Below are 20,938 nucleotides of genomic sequence, written 5' to 3'. Positions count from 1 at the left end.
CTCTCTCTCTCTCTATCTCTCTCACACACACACACACACACACACACAAACACACACGCACACACACACATTTTCATTTTTAATGAATAGGAGTTACATCCCTTTACACTCATAGTGAGCTTCTCCCCACTCTACAGGCTCTCTGATGCTCAGACTGGACTTGGTTGGCAAGTCAGCAACCTTGAGATGCTTTGACATTTGGAATCCCCTCCCAACTGCTAGAGTTCCAGCCTGAGGCCCCAGGGAGACAGGCGCCCCTACAGGTCGAAAACAGCCCACGCCCCTGCAGGCGGTTGTGGTTGCTAGGCAACCGGAGGCCCGCACGGAGACTGAAGCCACAGAGGAGCCTGAGAAGGGATTTTGGAGAAGAGGAACTGTTTCTCACTCCTATCCACCGTTTCTCCAGCGCCCTCCCTCAGCAAACTGATGGGGTTAGGGCAGCATGCGGCCCGCTGCTGTCTGATAATCTGGGCTCATTCTTGAAAGTACAGCTTCACTGGGTGACCCCAATCTTTTTGTGTGGAGAAATAATCACCCTTGCCCCAAAGCCCTCGGGTTTCACCTGGGAGCCAGAGATTGGGATTGCTGAAAGCAGGAAGTTTCTGGTTTTCGAGTAAGGGGCATTGCTGTGGGCAACATCACCATGGCTTGGGGCACCCCTGAACTCAGCATCCTTGGTGGATGGGAATTCTAGCACACGGGGCGTGGGTAGGAATAATTTTGGTGATTAGTCTACTAAGGTATCAAGATTTCCCCACCATTCCCAAGGTATGGATTAGGGAACTCCTACTTTCGCCCATTAAAATAAAAAGGCCCCATAGGAACGACAATATATAAAGGATCATTCATACCTTGGTGGAGACAAGTTTCTCAGTGGCTTTCCTGAATTAGATTTCTCTATGGAGTAGGGAGAGATCCTGAGGTCTGTTGACCCCTGTGAGTAGGGACAGAGCCCAACAAGAGGGAAAGAAACAAAAAGAAGAATGGCAGGGTAGTAACACAGAATTTGGCAGCTTCCTAGTGCTGTGTCTGGTTTGGGGCTAGCAAATCCTGTCAGCTCTATGCCCTCTCTGTTAGGACCATGCTGAAGTATTCCATCCTTATGAGGGCCTTTGGGGACCAGAAATCCACAGCTTTTCCTCCTAGTAACCTAGCATTCTGGCCCAGGAGTAGGTCCAAGCAGGCCGAAGCCGTGGGCACAATAATCCCTCCACTTGGGACTCATCTCTTCACTCTCAGTACAGCAGGAGCTTCATTGTGGCAGAGCCCCAAGCCATGGCAAGCTTATGGGAGAGCTGTGCCCGGAGTCTCGTCGTGGGCTTTCCCTCAAGAGTTCCAAGGTAGAGATACCAGGCTGAGGTACTGGCAGCCAGAGAGGTCCTGGTCCAGCCACTGCCCCAGTCCACAACATCTCCACAGCCGCACGATGGCAGGAGGAGGCTCCTTGCTCCCTGTGCTTCTAAACTGAACTGGGTCGGGGCTGTGCCTTAGCTCTATTAATAGCCCCCTAGCCCAGCCTGCTAGCCCCAAACCCGGATGCCAGAAGCTGTGAGTCAGCAGCTAAAAATAACGAGAGCAACTGCACCCAAACCCCAATGAGCAGCGCCCCTTGGCCCTCCGCCCTCAAGTTTTGATCAATCTCAGCCTCCAGTCCAGGACCTTATAGAGGTTAAGTGCGCCATAGCTGTCCAGTCCTCCTGGGAAGAGAGGAAGGATGGGCGGTGGCAGGCTCAGGGCTGAGTGCTCAAGGCTAGGGGCTAGGGGCAAGGGCTTGGGGCATTCCGGCCGAGAGTCTATAGACTCTGGGGCTAGAGGACTGCAGCTGAGAGCCTGGGAGCTGAGAGGTGGAGGCTGCGGGGGTTGGAGACCCTGGATGTGGTCAGGGTCAGGTCGGAATGCGGGGGGAGGAAGAGGCTGCGGGGCTGCGAGGCTGGGCGACTGGGAGGGGACAGAAAAGTAGGGATGGGGGTGGGGGGGAGGTCCATGCTGAGAGGTGAGAGCCCGGCAGTACCTGGGCGCCCCAGAGCTGAGGCCGGCAGTCGGTCTGAGGGGCGGGATCGGGAACAGGGAAAACTACGGAAATGCAGCTTGAAAAGGTAGTGTGTGGAAGAGGCGGTCCAAGGCGGCGTGGACCCCCGAGAAGACTGGGACCAGGCAGCAGCCGCGGCGTGGGCTCCCGGCGCTCCTCCCGCCTCCCAGCCCGTCGCACGCCGATGCCCCCGCCCACCGCGCCTGCTGCAAGTCAGGTATGTTGGCGTGGACGGTGGCCCGTGTGTGTGTATGTGCATGTGTGTGCATGGCGAGGGCTGGGTGGCGAGAAGGGAAGGGGCGGGGTCTGGGAGGAGGAAGGGGCGGGGCGGGAACACAAATTCAAATTAGCTTCGGTCCATCCCGAGACCGGAAGTGGCCGTGGGGCATCCTGGGAGTTGTAGTTCCAGGGCCTGCCCTGCAACCGAGGAGGGTCTTGTCCCTAGGTGCCAGTGCCGCCCCCAGTCCCAGGCTGGCGAGAGAGGAGGAATTGAGAACCGAACCTCCTGACCTCGTCAGACCCTTAGTTTGATTTCCCTTCGTGTGGAGACATGAACCGGGGTAAATGTGGGTGCGGTGGGGACTGGAGAGTCAGCCAGAGCCCCCTTCTGTCCTTGTGTTTGCCTTAGCCCCTCCCCCACTTCTACCAGACTCCTTATCCTAGGCCAGCTCCGCGCTGGTCATCTTAACTGTTTATCCCAGGGACTCACGAGCAGCAAACATACCGGGGAACTTGCTCCTCGAGGGGAAGGTGGGCCCGGCAACCTGACCCTGCGCGCAGCCCAGAGAAGCGAAAACTTGTGGAAATCGGACCATGCCCTCGGGGTACGGAGTCAAGGACACAGGTCCCCAACGGGCACAAGAAACAGGTAGCATTCAGCAAGTACGTCACGGGTGACGACGGCGCGGCCCTCCTCTTGGGGCAGGTGACCACAAGGTGGAGCTACAGCGCAACTCTGCACAGCGCGCCTGGGCCACCCGGAACGGTCCCTGTGGCGGCTGCTCTCCTGCTTCCCACTTGCAGCCCTTCATTGCCCCAGGTGGACCTCTTGCCACCTCCAACCCGCGATTCTCCCCATGATGACCCCTCAATGTCATGTCGCATACAACCCTAGATTGAAGGTGCATCCTCCACCCAGCCCCAGCGCTGAAAAGATTAGACTGTGCCAAATGGGCATTCAATTCATTGAATAACCGATTAACGGACAAGATTCAGGAACGAATGTGTCTTGAAGAAAAGACTGTGCACAGCAAAAGCCACCTGTAGGCACAGAATTACATGGCTAGATGGGCTCTTTGGCCCCCAGCCTCTAGGCAGGAAATCAGATAAATTGCATATGTCAGGGGAGACAGCCAGGTCGATATCTCCATCATCTTATAGTTCTCCAGGAAAGGCCGTGTTGTCATCTCCTTCAGTCACTGTTCCAAGCTGTCCTGTCCCTGACACCCTGTGCCTTCTACACAAGAACACGTGCACACGGATCAGAAACATTCTCTTGGCAATCTCCTTGTCTCTTCCTCTGTTCTAGTTTCATTTGGGGAGAAACTTCTGGTGACTCAGTGTCTTCCTAACCACTTCAGGTCAAAATCCCAAGGGGAACAGATTCCATGGAAGCTTGGGGCATGCCACCATCTGGGCAGAGGGCCCTCATAGTTCAAAACCTCCTGCTGGCAAAGTTCACCCCACGCCAACCCCACCAACATTCCACCTCAGCCATTCTCTCTTCCTTGCTGTTGGCCAATGCAGACAGGCCTCAGACTTTGGCTGGTGGGGGTCCATGACAGGGTGTTCACTCCATTATGAAAGCGTTGATCCTGGTCAGCAGCACTGCTGTTTCTAAGCCTGGGGAGAGGGGCATATAGGGAGTGAGCAAGGGGAAGGCTAGAGGAGGAGAAAAATGAGGTGAGGGGAGAAAGTTCTTACCGGTTCTCTCTCTCTCCTTAGCACATCTCCTATAGGGAGAAAAGCTTATCATTATGAGTTCAGCCAGCTTCAAGCACGACCTTTTGACCCCGAGTTCCCCCAGACTGCCTTTCCCAAAAGGTTCAAGCCAATTGGATATATAAGGAAGGGTCTAAGACTCTCCGAGGAACTAAACAGACCAAACCCCAAGCCCCAGGCAGCATTTATGAGTCTGAATCAGCCCTATCACCAGGACCCTATGGAGAATAAAGACCCAGAAAGCTGGGGCACAAAACACTCACCGTTGGAGGAGGAAGGTCCACAAAAGCAGCAGGATGGAGACACAATTGGTAATGATCCACATCATTAGGTAGGTTTGAGGGGGCTATGGGAATAGAAGAAAGCCCCTGTCAGCGGCCAGAGCGACCCATATACAGACACAGGTAGTATATGGGGGGAGGAGGGGCAATAAGTAAGGAAAACAGGGATAGGGTTAAGGAGAAGCAGGGATGGGAAAAGAGGAGGAGGGGTGACAGTGCCAGAGCCCTTACAATAAGCCAGACAGGGTAACGCATCTGCTGCAGCAGCTGGCAGTCATTGGTGGTGACCGAATCCACCCCTGCACACCAGAGTAGGGAGAAGAGCCAGGGCTTGTTCACTACAAATAGGTTCACCGAGACATTATCTTGGTGCAGTGCTCTGTGGAGGAGGGGAAGAAATAGGGAACATCCAGAATCATGGTGTTCCAGGCATGGGAGGGAGACAGCCCCTCTCTGTGCTTGAATCTCCAGTGTCACTGCCCCAGAGCCATCAGTTCTGCCTTTGCATAGCAGCCCCTGACCAACTCTGTCTCCTGGTGGATTCCACCTATGGGTCCTAGCTTTGCTGTCTGGGGCCACACAAATGTGTCTCTCCTCTTTGTCTCATGACACCCCTTCAGAGGTCTGAGGGGTAGTGACCACATTCCCCTGAGTCTTCTCTTCTCCAGGCCCAACAGCCCCAGTCACTTCAACTGGGGCTGGGGACCTGGCTTATCATTCCCTTCCCCATACAAACCTCGCTAATCTGATCTTACTCCAATTTACCTATGTTCCTTTTGAAGTTTGGAGCCTGCATCTGAAGCTGATATCCCGGGTGGGCTGGGACCAGCTTCAAGGAGAGCAAAACTCCTCCTGCCTTCTGGGCACTATGCCCATGTGAAGGCAGCCCAGGGTCAGGCTAGTTTTTGGCAGTGTCATTCATTATTCACAGTGTTCAATCAAAACTCTGGTCTTTTTTACACATGTTCCTGCTAATGCCAGTGTCTCCCTCTCTTGTTTTTGTGCAGTTGAGCTTCTTTTGGACCCCAAATATAGGTCTTTACGTGTATCTCTGTTGCATTCCATCCTGGTACATTTGGCCCGTCATCTTGGAGTGCTTAGACCTTTCAGGGCCTCCATTTTCCCATCAGTGTTTTCATTACCAATTCATGCCTTTTGGAAACATGATCAGCAGTCGATGTTGACCAGGACAAGACTAATGGGAGGGCGAAACCTGATATCGTGTCTCCTCCCATGGTGACAACTTGGGGGAAGGTCCTTGAAATACTTAATATGATAACTGGGCTATCATTCAGTCCACATGTTTTGCTATCTGACCACAAGGATATTATAAGAGACCTTGGCAACTGCATGTTTTTAAGTCTATCATGTTTCCTGGCTGGGTCAGCTTCTGGGGCCCAGCTCACATCTGGGACTCTCGCCTCTCTCCCCTGGATCCATCCTCTCTTGCACCAATCTCTTTTGTGTAGAATGAAAGCTAAAATCCTTCTGGTGGCCTACAAGGTCCTTCCCAATTTGGCCCCTGCCTACCTCGCCAGCCTTGCCTTCCCCTTGCTCACAAGGCTGCTGTTCCTGCTCTTCTGCAGCTCTTCCCATTGTCCTCTCTTTGTGACCTGTCAGGTCTCAGCCCAGACACTACCTCTTTAACCAGTCTTCCTACTGTGACCCTCCCTAGCCCCTCTCTCCCAATCTCTACTACATCTTCCCAATTTTTTTGTCTTCAGATCACTTATCACTATCCAATATGCATATGTTTTGTGCAGTGGTTTATTGTCTGTCTCTTTCACCCCCAAAGCCTGCAATAAACAGTGCCTGACACATAGTAGGTGTTCAATAAATATGTGTTGTATGAGTGAATGAATGAATGACCTTTGCCTTCCCAGCCTCTGCTCTTCCCTGCCATTAAGCCTCATGTGATCCCCTCAGCTCCTTTCCTCTGGCACTCACTTGATATCCAGCAGTGGCAGGTCTTGATAGGGGAGGTTGAGAAACTGGGGCCTCTCAGTGCTGTGGCCTCCCAGATGTCCATATATCTGGCGCATTTGGGGGGCCTGTTGTTGGACATGAGCCCGATCTTCATCCGGTAGCCAGAGGACCTGTGGTTCAGGGTGGATGGGCATGAAGCTGGGGAAAGCCTAGGGATTCCGGGGGTGGGGACAGGGGCAGAGAGGTCTGACTGAGGATGGGCTGTATGAGCTGGGGTGGGGCCTTGGGGCAGGGGGAAGCCTCAGCATCATCATCATGGCCTAGGGAAGGCAGGGGAGGGGCACTAGGGAGCACTTGGGGTCCTGGCAACATCACCATGGCTTGGGGCACCCCTGAACTCAGCACAGTCTCCAATGTCTGGTTCACAAAAGTGTCATGGTATGTGTGGTTTCGTGGGGGGCGGCGCAGGTCAAACATGACAGAAAGGTTGTGGGCTTCAGCTTCTTTCAGTATTTCTTTCAGGGCTGGCACTGTCTGATTCTCAGCGTCTTTCCGATCAGGGCCTGACAGCTGCTTAGCCCCCCAGAACGGTCGCCTCTATAAGAAGAAGAAAATTGTTTCTCAAGACCAGAAGAAGCCTCCAGGCCATCCTCCCATCCTCGTGATCTTCACTCATTACCCCCACTTGGTGTACAGCTTCGGCCCACTGCTGAACCAGGGTTTTTCCTTTCTCCAAACTGTGGCCTTTTCTAGACCCTCTAACACCTTACTCTGGCCCCAACCTCCTACCCTCCCGGTTTCCTAACTTCCTCACTCTCACTACACTTTCCCTTGGGTCTCACGGAGACCTCTGGGATCTTGACCCCTTGGTTTCCTCCCGATCCATCAGCCCCTTTCTGGCCACACCTACATCCCCTACCCATGGTCCATCCGCAGCTTGAACTACTTTTCCACAGCCCCGTCAACTCCTTTCCTGCCCCACAAATCCCAAACTCTGAATTCTGCAATTGTCCGCCCCCTCCACCCCTCGAATCGGGGGGCAGAGCACACCACGTGGGCTGTTGGCACTGTAGTCCTATTTTTTGTTCTCAGTGCCACTTAGCCATCCTTTTACTTGTTTTTTTTTTTTTGCGGTACGCGGGCCTCTCACTGTTGTGGCCTCTCCCGTTGCAGAGCACAGGCTCCGGACGCACAGGCTCAGCAGCCATGGCTCATGGGCCCAGCCGCTCCGCGGCACGTGGGATCCTCCCGGACCGGGGCACGAACCCGTGTCCCCTGCATCGGCAGGCAGACTCTCAACCACTGCGCCACCAGGGAAGCCCCTTTTACTTGTTCTTGATTTTCTCCCTCTCCCATTCCTCCTGGTGGCTGTTCCAAACCTCTGCCACTCTCCTCTCCTCTCCTTGAAATCAACAGATGACCTTACCTCCTAGTCACTGGCATGGAGAAAGTGAGCTATCAACACTTATTAAATGTTTACTATGTGCCAGGCAGTATTAGAAGCACTTATGTGTATTAATTTATTTAGTCCTCCCGATAATCCTACAAGGTAGGTACTGTTATTATTCCCATTTTACAGATGAGGAAAATGAAGCACAGAGACCCTAAGGAATGTTGCCTAGGCTCACACAGCTAGGAAGTGGTGAAGCCAAGATTCAAACTCAGGCATCCTTTACTCTTAAGCGCTCAGATATGTCTTAATCCCTCAGAATATGTATCCAACTGACGGGTTGGATTACGGGAGATTTTTCAATTTTAGGTTATTTCTCTGACATTTTACTTTTTTTTTTTTTACAAGGAACTTGTATTACTTTGGTAATCAAGAAAAGAAAAACTAAACAAATTAAGTATCCTTTTAAATAATTTCCATTACCTGCAGGATTGAAGTCCACACTTCTAGGCCTGGCATTCAAAGCCCCCGGAGACCAAGCCTCTTCTCCCCTGGCCCCTGGCCAGTCTCATCTCCCGCGACTCCCATGCATTTTTGTCTCCCACTGAGCCACTTTTTCATTGTCTTTTTTTTTTTTTTTGGCCTTGCCGTGCGGCTTGCAAGATCTTAGTTCCTCAACCAGGAATCAAACCCGAGCCCAGGCAGTGAAAGCACCAAATCCTAACCACTGGACCGCCAGGGAATTCCCACTGAGCCACTATTTGTTCCCTGGAAAGGGTTCTTCATATTTCTGGGCTTTACACACATTCTTCCCTCTGACCAGAATTCCCGTTCCCTGCCTTGTCCATCTTAAAAACTACCCTCACTTCATATGCTGCTCAGGCATCCTCTCCTGTGAAACCACTCCTGATCCTCTCCCGCACTCCCCCTGCCTAACAGTGACCTCTCTCTCCTCTCTACCCAGTAAAGACCTTGCTCTTGCTGGAGGTTTCATATTCTGATAGCCTGTTGCCTAGGTGCTTTCCTTACTAGGAGGGAATGACCTGAGTGCAGAGACTGTATACCTGTCACCCAACACGGGGCTCAGCAGATGCTTAGCGATGAATGAACTCCACCCCCGAGTGCCCCTGCCCGTGGCTGCCTCTTCCAGAAGGCTGTCCTCACCTGTAGGAACCAGGCCCCGACATTGAGTCTCTTCAGCTCAGTCCAGGAGAAGTCGCTACTGTGGCTGTTGACTCGGTGTGGGAACACAGAGGCCACATCTGTGGTCCTGGTCAGGCGCTCATCATGCATGAGGAAGGGGATCCCATCAGAGCTGAAGGCACAAGGGGAGTCAGAGGGCCAAGCTCTGGGGCTGGTCATCATTTCCGGAGCTTCCCTGCTGTGTTACTCGGGTCGGGAGGGGACCCCGGCTTCCCTCACCTGACCATCACGTCGGTCTCAAACACAACAGCTCCACATTCAGCTGTCTTCCGCAGGGACATCAGGGTGTTCTCGGGGGCCAGCTGGGAAAGGTGAGGAGGTGGCAGGGAAGGGTGGGAGCCTGGGAACCCACAGCCCTGGTCGCAGCAGCCTAGAGGAGCAGACCCTCCCCCTGCCCTGCCAGCATTCTGCCCAGCACTCACCATGGGGGCCCCTCGGTGTCCCATCAGCTCAGGCCTGGGGGGTAAGTCTTTGGGTTCCATGATACAGGCTGAGGAGATGAATAGGGGCACCAGGTAGATGGCCAGGGCAACTCCAAAAAATAGGAGTAGTAGCAGAATCTTGGGACCTGTGGGGAGTGGGGGACAGGCTATAGAGAAAGGACAGTGGTGGGCCCTGGGGACAGAAAGCAGAGTGCAGGTGCAGGCAATGGAGCAGCAGGAGGCAGGAGCATTGATGGCCAGTGAGTGGGTGTGGGAAGGTTGAGTTGGCACCTCTTTGGTGGATACGGTAGAAGGTATCAGCCACAGGCCAGGCCAGGAGAGTGATGCCAGCAACTGCTCCAATATGAAGGAATGGGGCTGTGGCCTGTGGACAAGAGCTGTTGAGGAGGGCTCTTCTCCCTAGAAGGCCTCCCCTTCTCCTCCTAGGACCTGACTTTTGAAGTCGAGAGCTGCCTGGAGTCTCGGGGCACCAGGGAGCAAGCTGTGTCCTGGGGTTGGCCACAGGCGAAGGTTTCCCCCACTGAGCCCTGGATATCAGCCACTCACCTGCAGTGACAGACGTAAGCTGTGCCACTCCTGCCGCCATTGGACCTCCAGTCCCACAAGGCCAGCGGCCACAAGAAGTATAATGAGGAGCAGCAGCACCTGGGGGGCCAGGGGTCTTCGTGTCAACCTGGGCTTGTGGCTGCCTGGGCTGCTCCTCACTCTATGAAGCCAGGACCATTCCCTCCTCCTGACTCAACCACTGTCCTTTCACTCAGCACATATTTACTGGGCTTCAGGCCCTGAGCTCGTGCCCAGGGATAGAAGAACTGGCTAAGCGCCGGGCCCAGTGTACCCCTCTCCCGCTTGCTCCCATCCCCACTCTACCTTGTGGGCGGTGTGCAGGCACAGAGGCTGGCCACAGAGCCGCAGGAGCAGGGCCAGGAGCTGGGGGCAGAGGTGGTGGGAGCCGTGAGGTGCCAACGGGGGGGCTTCCCAGGCTGACACCTCCCTAATTCCCTCCCCTCAGTGGCCAGGGTGAGAACGACAGGGTAGAGCTGAGCGGGAAGGAAGGGCTAAGGTTAGACCAGCTGCCCCGGGACCCACCAAGAGCAGGGATGCGTATGTGACCAGTAGAGAGATGACCAGCAGGAATGCCGGGGACCAGTCCATCCAGTGTCCCCAGTGCTGGAACAGGAATCTGTGGGAGGGGAAAGGGAGGCATCCGAGTGGGGGAAGGGCAGCGACAGTGGCCCGAGGGGAGCTGGGCTGGGTGGCTCTAGGATGGGGGCTAGAAGGGAGTGAGGGGAAGCCCTTCAGGGGTCAGGGGCTCCACGGACTGGGGAGACTTCACGGAGGGGTTTTCAAGGAGGTTGGGTAGTAGACAAGCCAGGCAGGGCTGGGGATGACCGAGCACCCTGGAGTCCCGGGGTGGGGAGTAGGTTGACATGTCTGCTGAGGAAGGGGGTCCGTGACACACTCATTGAAGTTGTGCAGGTCATTGAGAAGGATGAGCACGACGTACAGCCAGCCCAGGGAGAGGAGAAAGGTGAGGAAGAGCAGGCCAAACCAGATGCATTCGCACTGCAAAGGGGCAGGAGAGAAGCTCACAGCCCAGCCCCACTTCAGCTCAGAGTCCCCAGTGGAGGGCAGCTCAAGGGGGCTTCCTGCCAGGCATGGGGGTGCTCTGCTTTTGCAGGTAGTTCTTTCCATGTTTGAGGGGATTTTCCTCCTTGGGAGAGAAAGCCCCTTCCTTCCCTATCCCCTCCCCTCCGCTGTCTCTGAACACACCTGGCCTTCTTTTCCCCTCCGAGTGGCCTCTGCCTTGGACTTCTGCCCCCCACCACCCCACCTCATCCGTACTTCACCTGGCTGGTTTGTGTCCTGTCTTTGGGGCATTTCTTCCAGTGGCAGCTATACAGGCAGTGGAGGCAGTGGGCCCAGACGGAGCAGCAGCCGGGAGACTCGCCCATGGTGAGGGCCTGGAGGAAGGGACACTTGGCTATCAGGGACCCTGGCAGAAGGCAGAGCCCAGCCTCCCTCCCAGTATATGTGAGGAGCCCCGGGGAGGAGGAGAGGCCTGGGCGGCTGCTCAGCAACAGAGGTCATAGGGCAGGCCCCAAGTGCCAGATTGGATGAGGAGGTGAGCAAAGGGGACAGTTTCCGGGGTCTTTCTTTCCCTTTCATCTGCATACGTGGAAAGTCAGTGGGACACCCCGGAGGCCTAGCCTCCTGGCAGGATATACACCCACTCTCTCTATCTTCTCGCCTTTCAACAGCATCCCTATCTGGGGATGGAGAGGTTGCCTGGGGTGGGGACTCAGGAGAAACTTCCCTGGGGTGGGGCAAACACGGTTTAGCAAGTTGAGGCAGATCTGGCCAAACTTCAGGCGGCCCCGTGTTGAGGCTTCCACCATAGGAACCAGGAGTAACCTGAAGGAGAGGCACCAGGCCTGACCTGGGGCTGAGGGAGGCCTGGCTAGTGGCTAGTTGGTCAGTTGCTATGGATACAGAGATTGCACACATCACAAAGCCCTGAACTGAAAGATTCTCTGTCTCCACCTCCCAGGGGCAAGGGGGCACTACCAATAAGAGGAAGTCTTGAGGGGAACAGGTTGCCTGGGTCACTCCCTACCTTCTGAAGGAAACTTTTTCCTGCCTGCACACACCTGGAACATCTAAGCCCTCTCACCCCAGTCCTGTCACTTCCTGCCCAGTCATCCCCCAACCTCAGCCAGGAACCCAGTCCCCGCCTTTTCTTTCTCAGGGGCCCCACCCTCTGAGGACACTTTGGTGAAAGTACAACAAATACAGGGCAAAGGTGTGTATGGGGGCTGTGGTTGTCTTGGGGCAGGGGATCCCTGGACCTTGTGCTTTGAGGTCAAGCTGAGACCAAGCTGGCTTACTGATCCCCAGACTAGGCTGGGTGTGTGATTTTGATTCTACATGAGAAGGTGTGGGATTTGTGTCAGCATTTGTATGTGTATGCACACTAGTGGCTGTCAGTAAAATGGGTTTCTAGGTGACTTGGAGTATGTAAAGGAGCCCCTGGATACACCCAAAGTGGGTGCGGTCTGAGGAACACGACCCCTTGCCTTGTCATCTGGGCTCCCCTGAAGCTGTGGAGTCTTTCGGGGGTGCACAGTGGCTAAAAGGAGGGTGTGGCTGCTCCTGAAACAGCCCTTCTTACCCTCTGCTTGCCTTGGGAAAGGAGGGTTGGGGTAGGGATGGAAGTTAGGGGGCTGAAGCTGGTAGGAGGGAAACCTCTCCCCACCCTGACACCCCTCCCAGGAAAAAGCCAACCCAGAGGGAGGTCCCCTGCCTCTTCCCATGCTGGGACCGAGTGGTAGTAGCCTGCCTCGGGCTCCAGCCATACCTCGGGTACTGCCTCTGCACCCCAGACGCCGTCCAGGGTCCCACCTCCCTCCAGGAGCTCTCTGTAGGATGGGGTCAGGATCTGAGCAGCCAGAAAACTCCAGTCAGGGGAGCTGACCAGGGGTGCTGCTCAATCCCTGGGCCCAATCCCTGCCGGCAGGAGCCGGTCTCGGCCCTGCCACTCCCGCCTGTGGCCCCCAGCCTTCCCGAGCCCTCACACCTTTTCTCAGCAGCAGGTCCGCTCTGCTCTCTGCCCTCTGCTGTGCACTGCACTGTTTCCCAGGTCCTCTCCGAGTTGTCAGCCTCCTCCCTCTTCCAGGCTCAGCCCCACCAGTCAAACAGGTGGCACTGTTGCCACCTACAGGAGGCTGTGCGGGTCCTCTCCCAAGGCCTGCAGCTGCTCTGTGGCCTGTGGTGTCCGTGCCTGGTCGGGTGGGAAGATGGGAGGGGGGAAGGGGGAGGGCGAGCAGATCTGCTTCTTTACTCGCTGCCGGTCAGGGGGCTTGGGGTGAGGAATTCCTTTGTGCAGCTTTCCCCATCCCTCTATCCCTCCTCCTGTTCTCCTCTTAGTCACTGCTGGGGCTTTGTCCCGGCTCAGGGAGGCGAGGGCTGAGGGCGAGGGCGGGCGGGAAGCTGGGGGGAGGTGACCACACAACTTTGCAACTTGGCAGTGAGGAGAAGGGGCCCAGCCAGCCCCCTGGAAAGGGGTGTGTATGTGTGCGAGGAAGTCTAGCATCCAGTCTCAAACTCCCTGGGAGGATAGCCTTAATTCATCAGCCTCAATTCATCAGCCTCCCTTCCCTCTTGGGATCTTGCCTCCGCTTCTGCAAGGTGCATCTAGAAGGGAACTCAGAGTTGCATGCCACTTCTTGTTTCACCCAGTTTCTGGACCAGGGGTCTCCGTGGGCCTTATGGGGCCTGGGTGGTGCTAGCAGCCCTTCCCTTTCCCCCCTCACCCCAGAAAGGAGATGCTCATTCAAGATGTGCTGAGATTTGCATCTTTTTCGCTGCTTTGACCCCAAGGCATCTACCGTCTCTTTCAAGGAATAATTTGAGGAGTGTATAGTGGTATGGTCACTGGCTTTTGGAAGATGAATACATATAAAAGACACTTTTACCACACCATCAGCAGGGGAGGGATGGCCAGCAGGCCAGAGTCAGCTTAGTGCTAAAGCACAGGGCTCTGGGTGGGCCAGGGACTGGCAGCTGGCTTGATTGACCTTCCCTCTCAACCTTTTGGCTGAGGCAGTGGCTCGATGCCTGGGGGCTAGTGCAGTATTGGTGGGAAAGAATGTCTTCTCTGGGGATAAGCTCATTTACCCCTCCCCCCAAACACACTGGATTTGGAACAGTGAGAAGGAAGACCTGCTCTCTTAGGCCAAGAGCCTGCCCCCTCCTTCTCAGCCTTCCCATTGTATCCAGAGGCTCTAGTTGGCAATGGCAAAGGCTCCCTTGCTCCCTCGGCATTAAAATGCAAAGAGAAGCAGGGCTGCTTGCTGGCAGGAGGCCAGAAAGGGCTGCCGGGTCACCTAGTCCCGAAGGCTTCGCTCTAGGCAGGTTGTCCTTCAGTTTCCTTTGCTTGGACTCTGTTGGATTCTGGAGGAGTCTTGGCTTTCATGTGCTAAATTCTGGGGGGTACTTTGGGAGCTTTGTTCGGGGCAGGGGGCTGGGATTCAGAATGCATGGGTATGACGCTCAGGGCTTGTGAACTCCTGAGAAGGCTGCAGGGCCAGGGCTGGCTCCCTTTTCGCCTTAAGCAGAGATGAAGCATCCAGATGCAGAGTGAGGAGTAAGCCGCGCCCATCCTCTTCCCTTTCAAAGGAGGAAGCAGGGTGTAAGTGCAGTGCTGTCCAGGGACTGGGCAGCAGTACGATCCCATGCCCAGGCGACTCCAAATCAGGCCGGCCGCAGGCTGTCAGTGATGGCCATCACTGCCGATCTAGAGTCAGCTAAGAACTTTTGGTGTCAGACCTGGGTTCAAGTCCTAGCTCGATTACTCGTTAACTTTGTGACTTTAATGAAGTGACTTAATGTCTTTGTATCTCAGTTTTCTTATCTGCAAAATAAGACCTATTCACCTTGAACTTTTTTGTGAGGAGCAAATAAAATTGTGGCAAGCACATGGAGATGCTTGGTAAATATGGTTCCTTCCTCCTAAATCTGGAGGTCAGGCAGCCTCTACAGTGAAGGTCAGGCCACTGGCCTTGCTAGCATTATTCTAACCTCCTGAGATAACAGAGCAACATGAAGACACATGACTTGCTGCTCCATACTCCCCTCAGGGGATGAGGGCTGCTACAAGGCAGTGGGGCTTGGGCACTTGCACTGACTTTCCTTAATAGTGTTCCCAGGGGCGGAGGAACACAGGATGAAATTGTATTTCTCCCTCTAGCACAGAAGACTCTTTCCAAACAGCAGATGGACTAAGATTTATTTATTTACTTAACATTAACATTTAAAAAGATTTCATTTACCTCAGCGACTTGAAAGACAATTGAGTGTACTATTAAAACACTTGAAATCCAGAGACAAGAAAGATCCCAGCGCCATTCTGCAGGTGGCGTGAAGATCTGTGCCAGGCCTCCAACCTAGGCTAGGTTCTGCCATGAAACTGAGACAACCTAAAGATAAGACAGCCTTGGCCTCGTTCCCACTGGGAGACAGCCCTAACTGCTCATGAGTAAGAGAGAGCTAGATTGTACTGAGGACTGGTTCCTCATGAGTCATCAGGCAGGTCAGTTGGTTCTCTCTTCAGCAGGTAGCTTAGCACCCTTCTGGAGAGGAGAGTAGTCGTCAGGGGCTGGGGGGCTGGACACGAAGTTGCCAACATCCAACAAAGGTTCCCTCTTTTTCAGTAACGTGCTGTTCCTTTTTTCAACAGCAAGAAACCTGAAATCAAGAGGAATCATGAAAAAAAACACCTTCTGGCTGCAACCTGAAGGCATCTCCCAAGCCAGACCGGGGCAGATATGATGAGTCCAACTTCAGTGGGCCTCTTCTTCAATGGGGGAGCAGCCAGAGAAGAAGCTGGTATTGCTGGCCAGAGCTCGTTTCTTTTTCTTCCCTGGAGCTTTATTTTCTTGGGATTCTGTTGCTACATGTTTTGACTCTGGGAGGCCAAGGGAGGAGGCACCTGGAGCCGTGTTGTTTAATAGCACCTGCTCCACATCACACATCTCTTTCAGGATCTATGAAGGACAGAGACAGCTATGACTAGATCTGGGGTAGGGACAGAGGCTCAGCGCAGCCTAGCCACTACAGATGTTTAGCACACTCCCAGTGGTATGAGGTGACCCCCCAAATCGCTCTGTTGAAAAAACCAGACTCTAGCAGATGCCCGGTTCCCAGTTCCCAGCAAGATGGTTGTACCTTTACCTCCTTTTCTCCCACAGCTCTCTGTCAGTGCTAATGGAGAGATGGACGCTAATACATTTGGAAACACCTGGCTTTTAGGCCACCTACCTTGCTGTTGGGAGTGGCACAGACAGGGTTAAAGAAGCTCAATCCTGGGGTCACCTCTGTGGGATCCTCCAGTTTGAAGGAGCCTTCAGAATCCCGAGTCCGCTCAACAGTGCCCAAGCTATCCTGAGAATCAAGCAGACAGGGATATTAGAAATTCAGCTACTAGGGTTACACAATCAGTCTGCTCCCCTTCAGCCAGTGAGGTACCAGCTCTGAGGGCCTCATCAGTCAGTGTAAGCAGGTCTTAGGGTGACCCTGCTTGGGGAGGTCACAGTGCTCAAAGGCAGCCTCTGAAGGCAAAGGACTGGGTAGGAGAGCGGCACAGGACACATCATGAGGCAAGGTTTAAAACAAAGCTGAGCCTTGGTCATTTCTTTAATCTTCTCCCCTCCCCAATCTACAATATACTTTTTAGCATTTCTACAGAGTGTTGCCTGTATTGGTCTTCCTTTCAGAGAGGAAGCTGAGGCCAAGAGAGAGAAGTTGCTTAGGTAACAAGGCGACTCTGTGGTAGAGCTTGGATTAGAATTATAGCCTGTTGTCATGGAAACTGAACTGGATTAAGAGTCAGGAAGCCTGAGGTCTAATCTTAGCCACCATGACCAGCTGTATAATATCACGCCAAGTCACTTAAGCTTATCTCTGGGCCTTAGTTTCCTTCTCTGTAAAATGGCAGTATTGGACTAGATCAGTGGTTTTCCAACTGAAATTCTAAGAGGAAACTCGATATATAAACAAGTAAAGAGCAAGTTGCTTTGGTTGGCACGGGGTCAAACTGAGCTGGGCCACACTCCTCTGCCTGGAAGCACTTCCATGGAGCCACTATAGGACTCTAGAACCCAAACTGAGAAAAGCATGGGCATAGAGAATCCTAAAGGTCCTTCTGCAATGCTACTTCTACAGTTCTTAGCCTGACCTCTAGCTTGCCACTTTAGTCCTCTAATGACTACCTACCTCAGAAGTGTTTTTAATGGAAGACCCAGGGCAAAACTGCGCCCATATAGATGGTTAAGAAATGCATGGTGAACTGGTCTTGCTAAAATTCCTGTGTATCACACAGAGAGCAGTAGGAATGAGCTTTTGCCATGGGCATAGGTAGGCATAAGGCAAGTTCGGGCATCTGACCTGCTTGGTGCTGCACTTCTCAGTACACATTTTGCTTCCCTGAGTTTGCTATCCCTGGGAGCAATATAAGAACAGCTACAGTTAACTTGGCTCAGAACAGTGCCTATCAGAAAGACCAAGTTCCTGTGGGTCTTTTCCTAGAGCCATGGAATAGCTGGTTCCCATGGAGAAGGTCTAAGTAACTGATGTCTCAAGATGTCAGAAGGATTAACTTCCTTTCTGGAAGCTGCTACCTCAGCACGTGGCCCTTACAATTCCAGCTAAGCCTCTGGACTAGTTTGATCCTGCGTGGCTGTATGCCTGTAAATGCTTGCTCTACTGTTCCTTGCTTGTGCCTTAGACACTGTACAGAAATTTTACAGCCAAGGCTAGGGGTGGGGAGCTGCATATCTGGGAATCTCCTGGGAGAGGCTGTGGCTCCTGAAGGGGTTGTGTGGACAGGCTAGCAGCAAGGAAGAAGGACTGAGAAGTGAAATATCTTTTTCTGGTTGCAGAGGGAAAAAGGGTAGGAAGGGCTGTGCAAGAAACTCTGGCTTTCAGGAAGGAAGGTAGAAGAAAAGGGCAGAAACTGCTGGGAGATCTGAAAGGATGGTGAGGGACGACAGCACCGATCCTACCTTGCCTTGCTGACGGTTCCTACACTTTGTGTGGTCACAGCTGCAGTCCGCACCACAGTCCAACTTCTGTCTCCTGCACCCGCACTGCTTGTTCCCACACCAGCCCTTGCAGGAACACTGCAAAGCAGGTTTGTAGAAAGACACATTACTGAGTCAGAAGACTAGGTTTGAAGTACCTTCCCTTCATTCTCAGGCCATTCTAGAAAAACTGGAAAGTACCATCAACTTTACTAAGCTTCTGTCCTCTCTTTAGTGAAACAATGATCACCAAGAACCCCCATAGGTTTTCTAAGAACAAGTCATGCCACACTCTTGGGATAGTATACTTGAAAGATGGATTGGATGGATACCATAATAATGCAGGGCAACTGACAAAGATCCTCATGATGATTTTATGGCCAAAGTGAAGAACTATGAGATGAATGGGAGCAGAATTAGGCATATTTAAGGACTGAGTATAGTTGCTCAGTATCTTTAGATCTACCCAGCTGTACTTTCATCCAACTCACATTTCTACAGTTTGTTTAGTGTCAGCCTGGGCTTTGTCCTCAGCAGTTTAATCATTCAACATTTTAATAAATCACCGATGATATGAAATAAAATCATTTACATTTGTATAGCACTTTAAAGTTTTCCAAGTACTTTCATATATAGAAATGCAAAATCTCATTTGAATCTCATAGCCAGTCTACAAGGTAGGCATATTTAATAGCTGTAACAATGACACAAGGCTGGAAGGATGATTAACATGTAAGATAATAGAATCACAATTCAAAAATATTTTGACTGGCTGGAATTATGGGCTGGAAGTAAACAGAAAAGTTACAATAGGGATAAATGTAAGTCTGGCATTAAGTTCGCCCCAAATCAGCCATATAAATGTAATGTTGTGGGGAGGAGATCTGGCTTAAAAGTAGTTTGTGCAAGGAATTCCCTGGCGGTCCAGTGGTTAGGACCCGGAGCTTTCACTGCCGATGGCCCAAGGGCCCAGGTTCAATCCCTGGTCGGGGAACTAAGATCCCACAAGCAAGAATGGAGCCCGCATTTCCACAGAGCTGGAGCTCCTGGCTTGGGGTCTCTTCACTCCGCCGTCACTGAACTGCCCCGGAGCCCTAGCGGAGGGCAGCCTCACTGAGGCTGCCGGCTCTGGAGGGGCCCCAGCAGCTGAAGCCGCGACAGTCCTGGGGACCGCGGGCCGGATCACTCATCCTGGGGTAAGCCAGCTGCCATGTCATGAGGACACACTAGCAGCCTTAAGGAGAGATCCATGTGGCAAGGAACTGAGGCCTCCTACCTACAGCCACATGACTGTGTGGATGACAGGCTCTTGGTGCTCCAGCCAGGCATCAGAGCTGTGCCTCTGAGGTGGGAGAGCCAAATTCAGGACACTGGTCCACAAGAGACCTCCCAGCTCCACATAATATCAAACGGTGAAAATCTCCCAGAGAGCTCCATCTCAATGCCAAGACCCAGCTCAACTCAATGACCAGCAAGCTACAGTGATGGACACCCTATGCCAAACAACTAGCAAGACAGGAACACAACCCCATCCATTATCAGAGAGGCTGTTTAAAATCATAAAAAGGCCACAGACATCCCAAAACACACCACCAGATGTGGACCTACCCACCAGAAAGACAAGATTCAGCCTCATCCACCAGGACACAAACACTAGTTGCCACCACCAGGAAGGCTACACAACCCGCTGAACCAACCTTAGCCACTGGGGACAGACACCAAAAACAACGGGAACGGCGAACCTGCAGCCTGTGAAAAGGAGACCCCAAACACAGTAAGTTAAGCAAAATGAGAAGACAGAGAAACACACAGCAGATGAAGGAGCAAGGCAAAAACCCACCAGACCTAACAAATGAAGAGGAAGTAGGCAGTCTACCTGAAAAAGAATTCCAAATAATGATAGTAAACATGATCCAAAATCTTAGAAATAGAATGGAGAAAATACAAGAAACATTTAATAAGGAGCTAGAAGAACTAAAGAGCAAACAAACAGTGATAAACAGCACAATAAATGAAATTAAAAATTCTCTAGAAGGGATCAATAGCAGAATAACTGAGGCAGAAGAACGGATAAGTGACCTGGAAGATAAAATAGTGGAAATAACTACTGCAGAGCAGAATAAAGAGAAAAGAATGAAAAGAATTGAGGACAGTCCCAGAAACCTCTGGGACAACATTAAATGCACCAACATTCGAATTATAGGGGTCCCAGAAGAAGAAAAGAAAAAGAAAGGGACTGAGAAAATATTTCAAGAGATTATAGTTGAAAACGTCCCTAATATGGGAAAGGAAATAGTTAATCAAGTCCAGGAAGCACAAAGAGGCCCATACAGGATAAATCCAAGGAGAAACACGCCAGGACACATATTAATCAAACTATCAAAAATTAAATACAGGGCTTCCCTGGTGGTGCAGTGGTTAAGAATCCACCTGCCAATGCAGGAGACATGGGTTCTAGCCCTGTTCTGGGAAGATCCCACAAGCCGCTGAGCAACTAAGCCCATGCGCCACAACTACTGAGCCTGCGTTCTAGAGCCCGTGAGCCACAACTACTGAGCCCAAGTGCCACAACTACTGAAGCCTGTGTGCCTAGAGCCCATGCTCCACGGCAAGAGAAGCCACCACAACGAGAGGCCTGTGCACCGCAACGAAGAGTAGCCCCTGCTCGCCGCAAATAGAGAAAGCCCACTCACAGCAATGAAGACCTCACGCAGCCAAAATAAATAAACAAATAAATAAATTAATAAAAAGTACTTCTTTAAAAAAAGAAAAAAAAATTAAAGACAAAGAAAAAATATTAAAAGCACCAAGGGAAAAACAACAAATAACACACAAGGGAATCCCCATAAGGTTAACATCTGATCTTTCAGCAGAAACTCTGCAAGCCAGAAGGGAGTGGCAAGACATATTTAAAGTGATGAAGGAGAAAAACCTACAACCAAGATTACTCTACCCAGTAAGGATCTCATTCAGATTTGATGGAGAAATTAAAAACTTTACAGACAAGTAAAAGCTAAGAGAATTCAGCACCACCAAAACAGCTTTACAACAAGTGCTAAAGGAACTTCTCTAGGCAGGAAACACAAGAGAAGGAAAAGACCTACAATAACAAACTCAGAACAATTAAGAAAATGGTAATAGGAACA

At 52.3% G+C, this 20,938-nt stretch overlaps 4 protein-coding genes across 13 annotated transcripts in view; 1 reads left to right on the top strand and 3 right to left on the bottom strand.

Moving 5' to 3' along the window:
• Positions 1-2,206, bottom strand: part of DLG3 (discs large MAGUK scaffold protein 3) — a 72,828-nt gene extending 70,622 nt beyond the window's left edge. The window contains exons 1-2 of the mRNA XM_055081938.1: positions 2,012-2,206; positions 852-934 (exon numbers count right to left, since the gene is read on the bottom strand). The gene's annotated coding sequence lies outside the window, so the exon portion shown is untranslated. The remainder of the gene's footprint in view (positions 1-851; positions 935-2,011) is intronic.
• LOC112062356 (uncharacterized) lies at positions 2,082-2,901 on the top strand. 3 transcript variants are annotated; one of them, XM_024116547.3, is made up of 2 exons: positions 2,082-2,246; positions 2,731-2,901. In XM_024116547.3, the coding sequence occupies exons 1-2, from the start codon at positions 2,082-2,084 to the stop codon at positions 2,899-2,901; spliced, it is 336 nt and encodes a 111-aa protein (XP_023972315.1). The 3 variants fall into 3 exon arrangements, 1 of the variants encoding a protein (XP_023972315.1); XR_003677974.2 differs by having other exon boundaries at positions 2,154-2,241; positions 2,693-2,805; XR_003677973.2 differs by having other exon boundaries at positions 2,159-2,246; positions 2,693-2,805.
• Positions 2,902-3,751: 850 nt separating this feature from the next.
• GDPD2 (glycerophosphodiester phosphodiesterase domain containing 2) lies at positions 3,752-12,867 on the bottom strand. Of its 7 annotated transcripts, none has more exons than XM_055081945.1 (17): positions 12,791-12,843; positions 12,572-12,652; positions 11,064-11,177; positions 10,613-10,779; positions 10,303-10,396; positions 10,084-10,143; positions 9,760-9,858; positions 9,484-9,577; positions 9,193-9,338; positions 8,990-9,072; positions 8,732-8,882; positions 6,553-6,774; positions 6,199-6,347; positions 4,483-4,630; positions 4,234-4,316; positions 3,953-3,981; positions 3,752-3,871 (listed from the first exon to the last, which is right to left on the bottom strand). In XM_055081945.1, the coding sequence occupies exons 3-17, from the start codon at positions 11,166-11,168 to the stop codon at positions 3,819-3,821; spliced, it is 1,683 nt and encodes a 560-aa protein (XP_054937920.1). In that variant the 5' UTR covers positions 11,169-11,177; positions 12,572-12,652; positions 12,791-12,843; the 3' UTR covers positions 3,752-3,818. The 7 variants fall into 7 exon arrangements, with proteins under 7 accessions (XP_054937920.1, XP_054937918.1, XP_054937917.1 ...); XM_055081943.1 differs by having other exon boundaries at positions 10,676-10,779; positions 12,791-12,841; XM_007120574.4 differs by having other exon boundaries at positions 3,807-3,981; positions 10,676-10,779.
• Positions 12,868-15,070: 2,203 nt separating this feature from the next.
• The window catches only part of LOC102994964 (chromosome-associated kinesin KIF4A), a 129,938-nt gene continuing 124,070 nt past the window's right edge, over positions 15,071-20,938 (bottom strand). The window contains exons 24-26 of one of the 2 annotated variants that reach the window (XM_024116551.2): positions 17,775-17,891; positions 16,033-16,155; positions 15,071-15,758 (exon numbers count right to left, since the gene is read on the bottom strand). In XM_024116551.2, the coding sequence (XP_023972319.1) occupies positions 15,555-15,758; positions 16,033-16,155; positions 17,775-17,891 (444 nt within the window). In that variant the 3' untranslated portion in view covers positions 15,071-15,554. The remainder of the gene's footprint in view (positions 15,759-16,032; positions 16,156-17,774; positions 17,892-20,938) is intronic. The other variant, XM_024116552.3, reaches the window with a different exon arrangement.

Source organism: Physeter macrocephalus, chromosome 21, assembly GCF_002837175.3.
Source record: "Physeter macrocephalus isolate SW-GA chromosome 21, ASM283717v5, whole genome shotgun sequence".
In the NCBI taxonomy this organism is placed as follows: domain Eukaryota; kingdom Metazoa; phylum Chordata; class Mammalia; order Artiodactyla; family Physeteridae; genus Physeter; species Physeter macrocephalus.
This window is presented reverse-complemented; position numbering and strand designations above follow the sequence as displayed.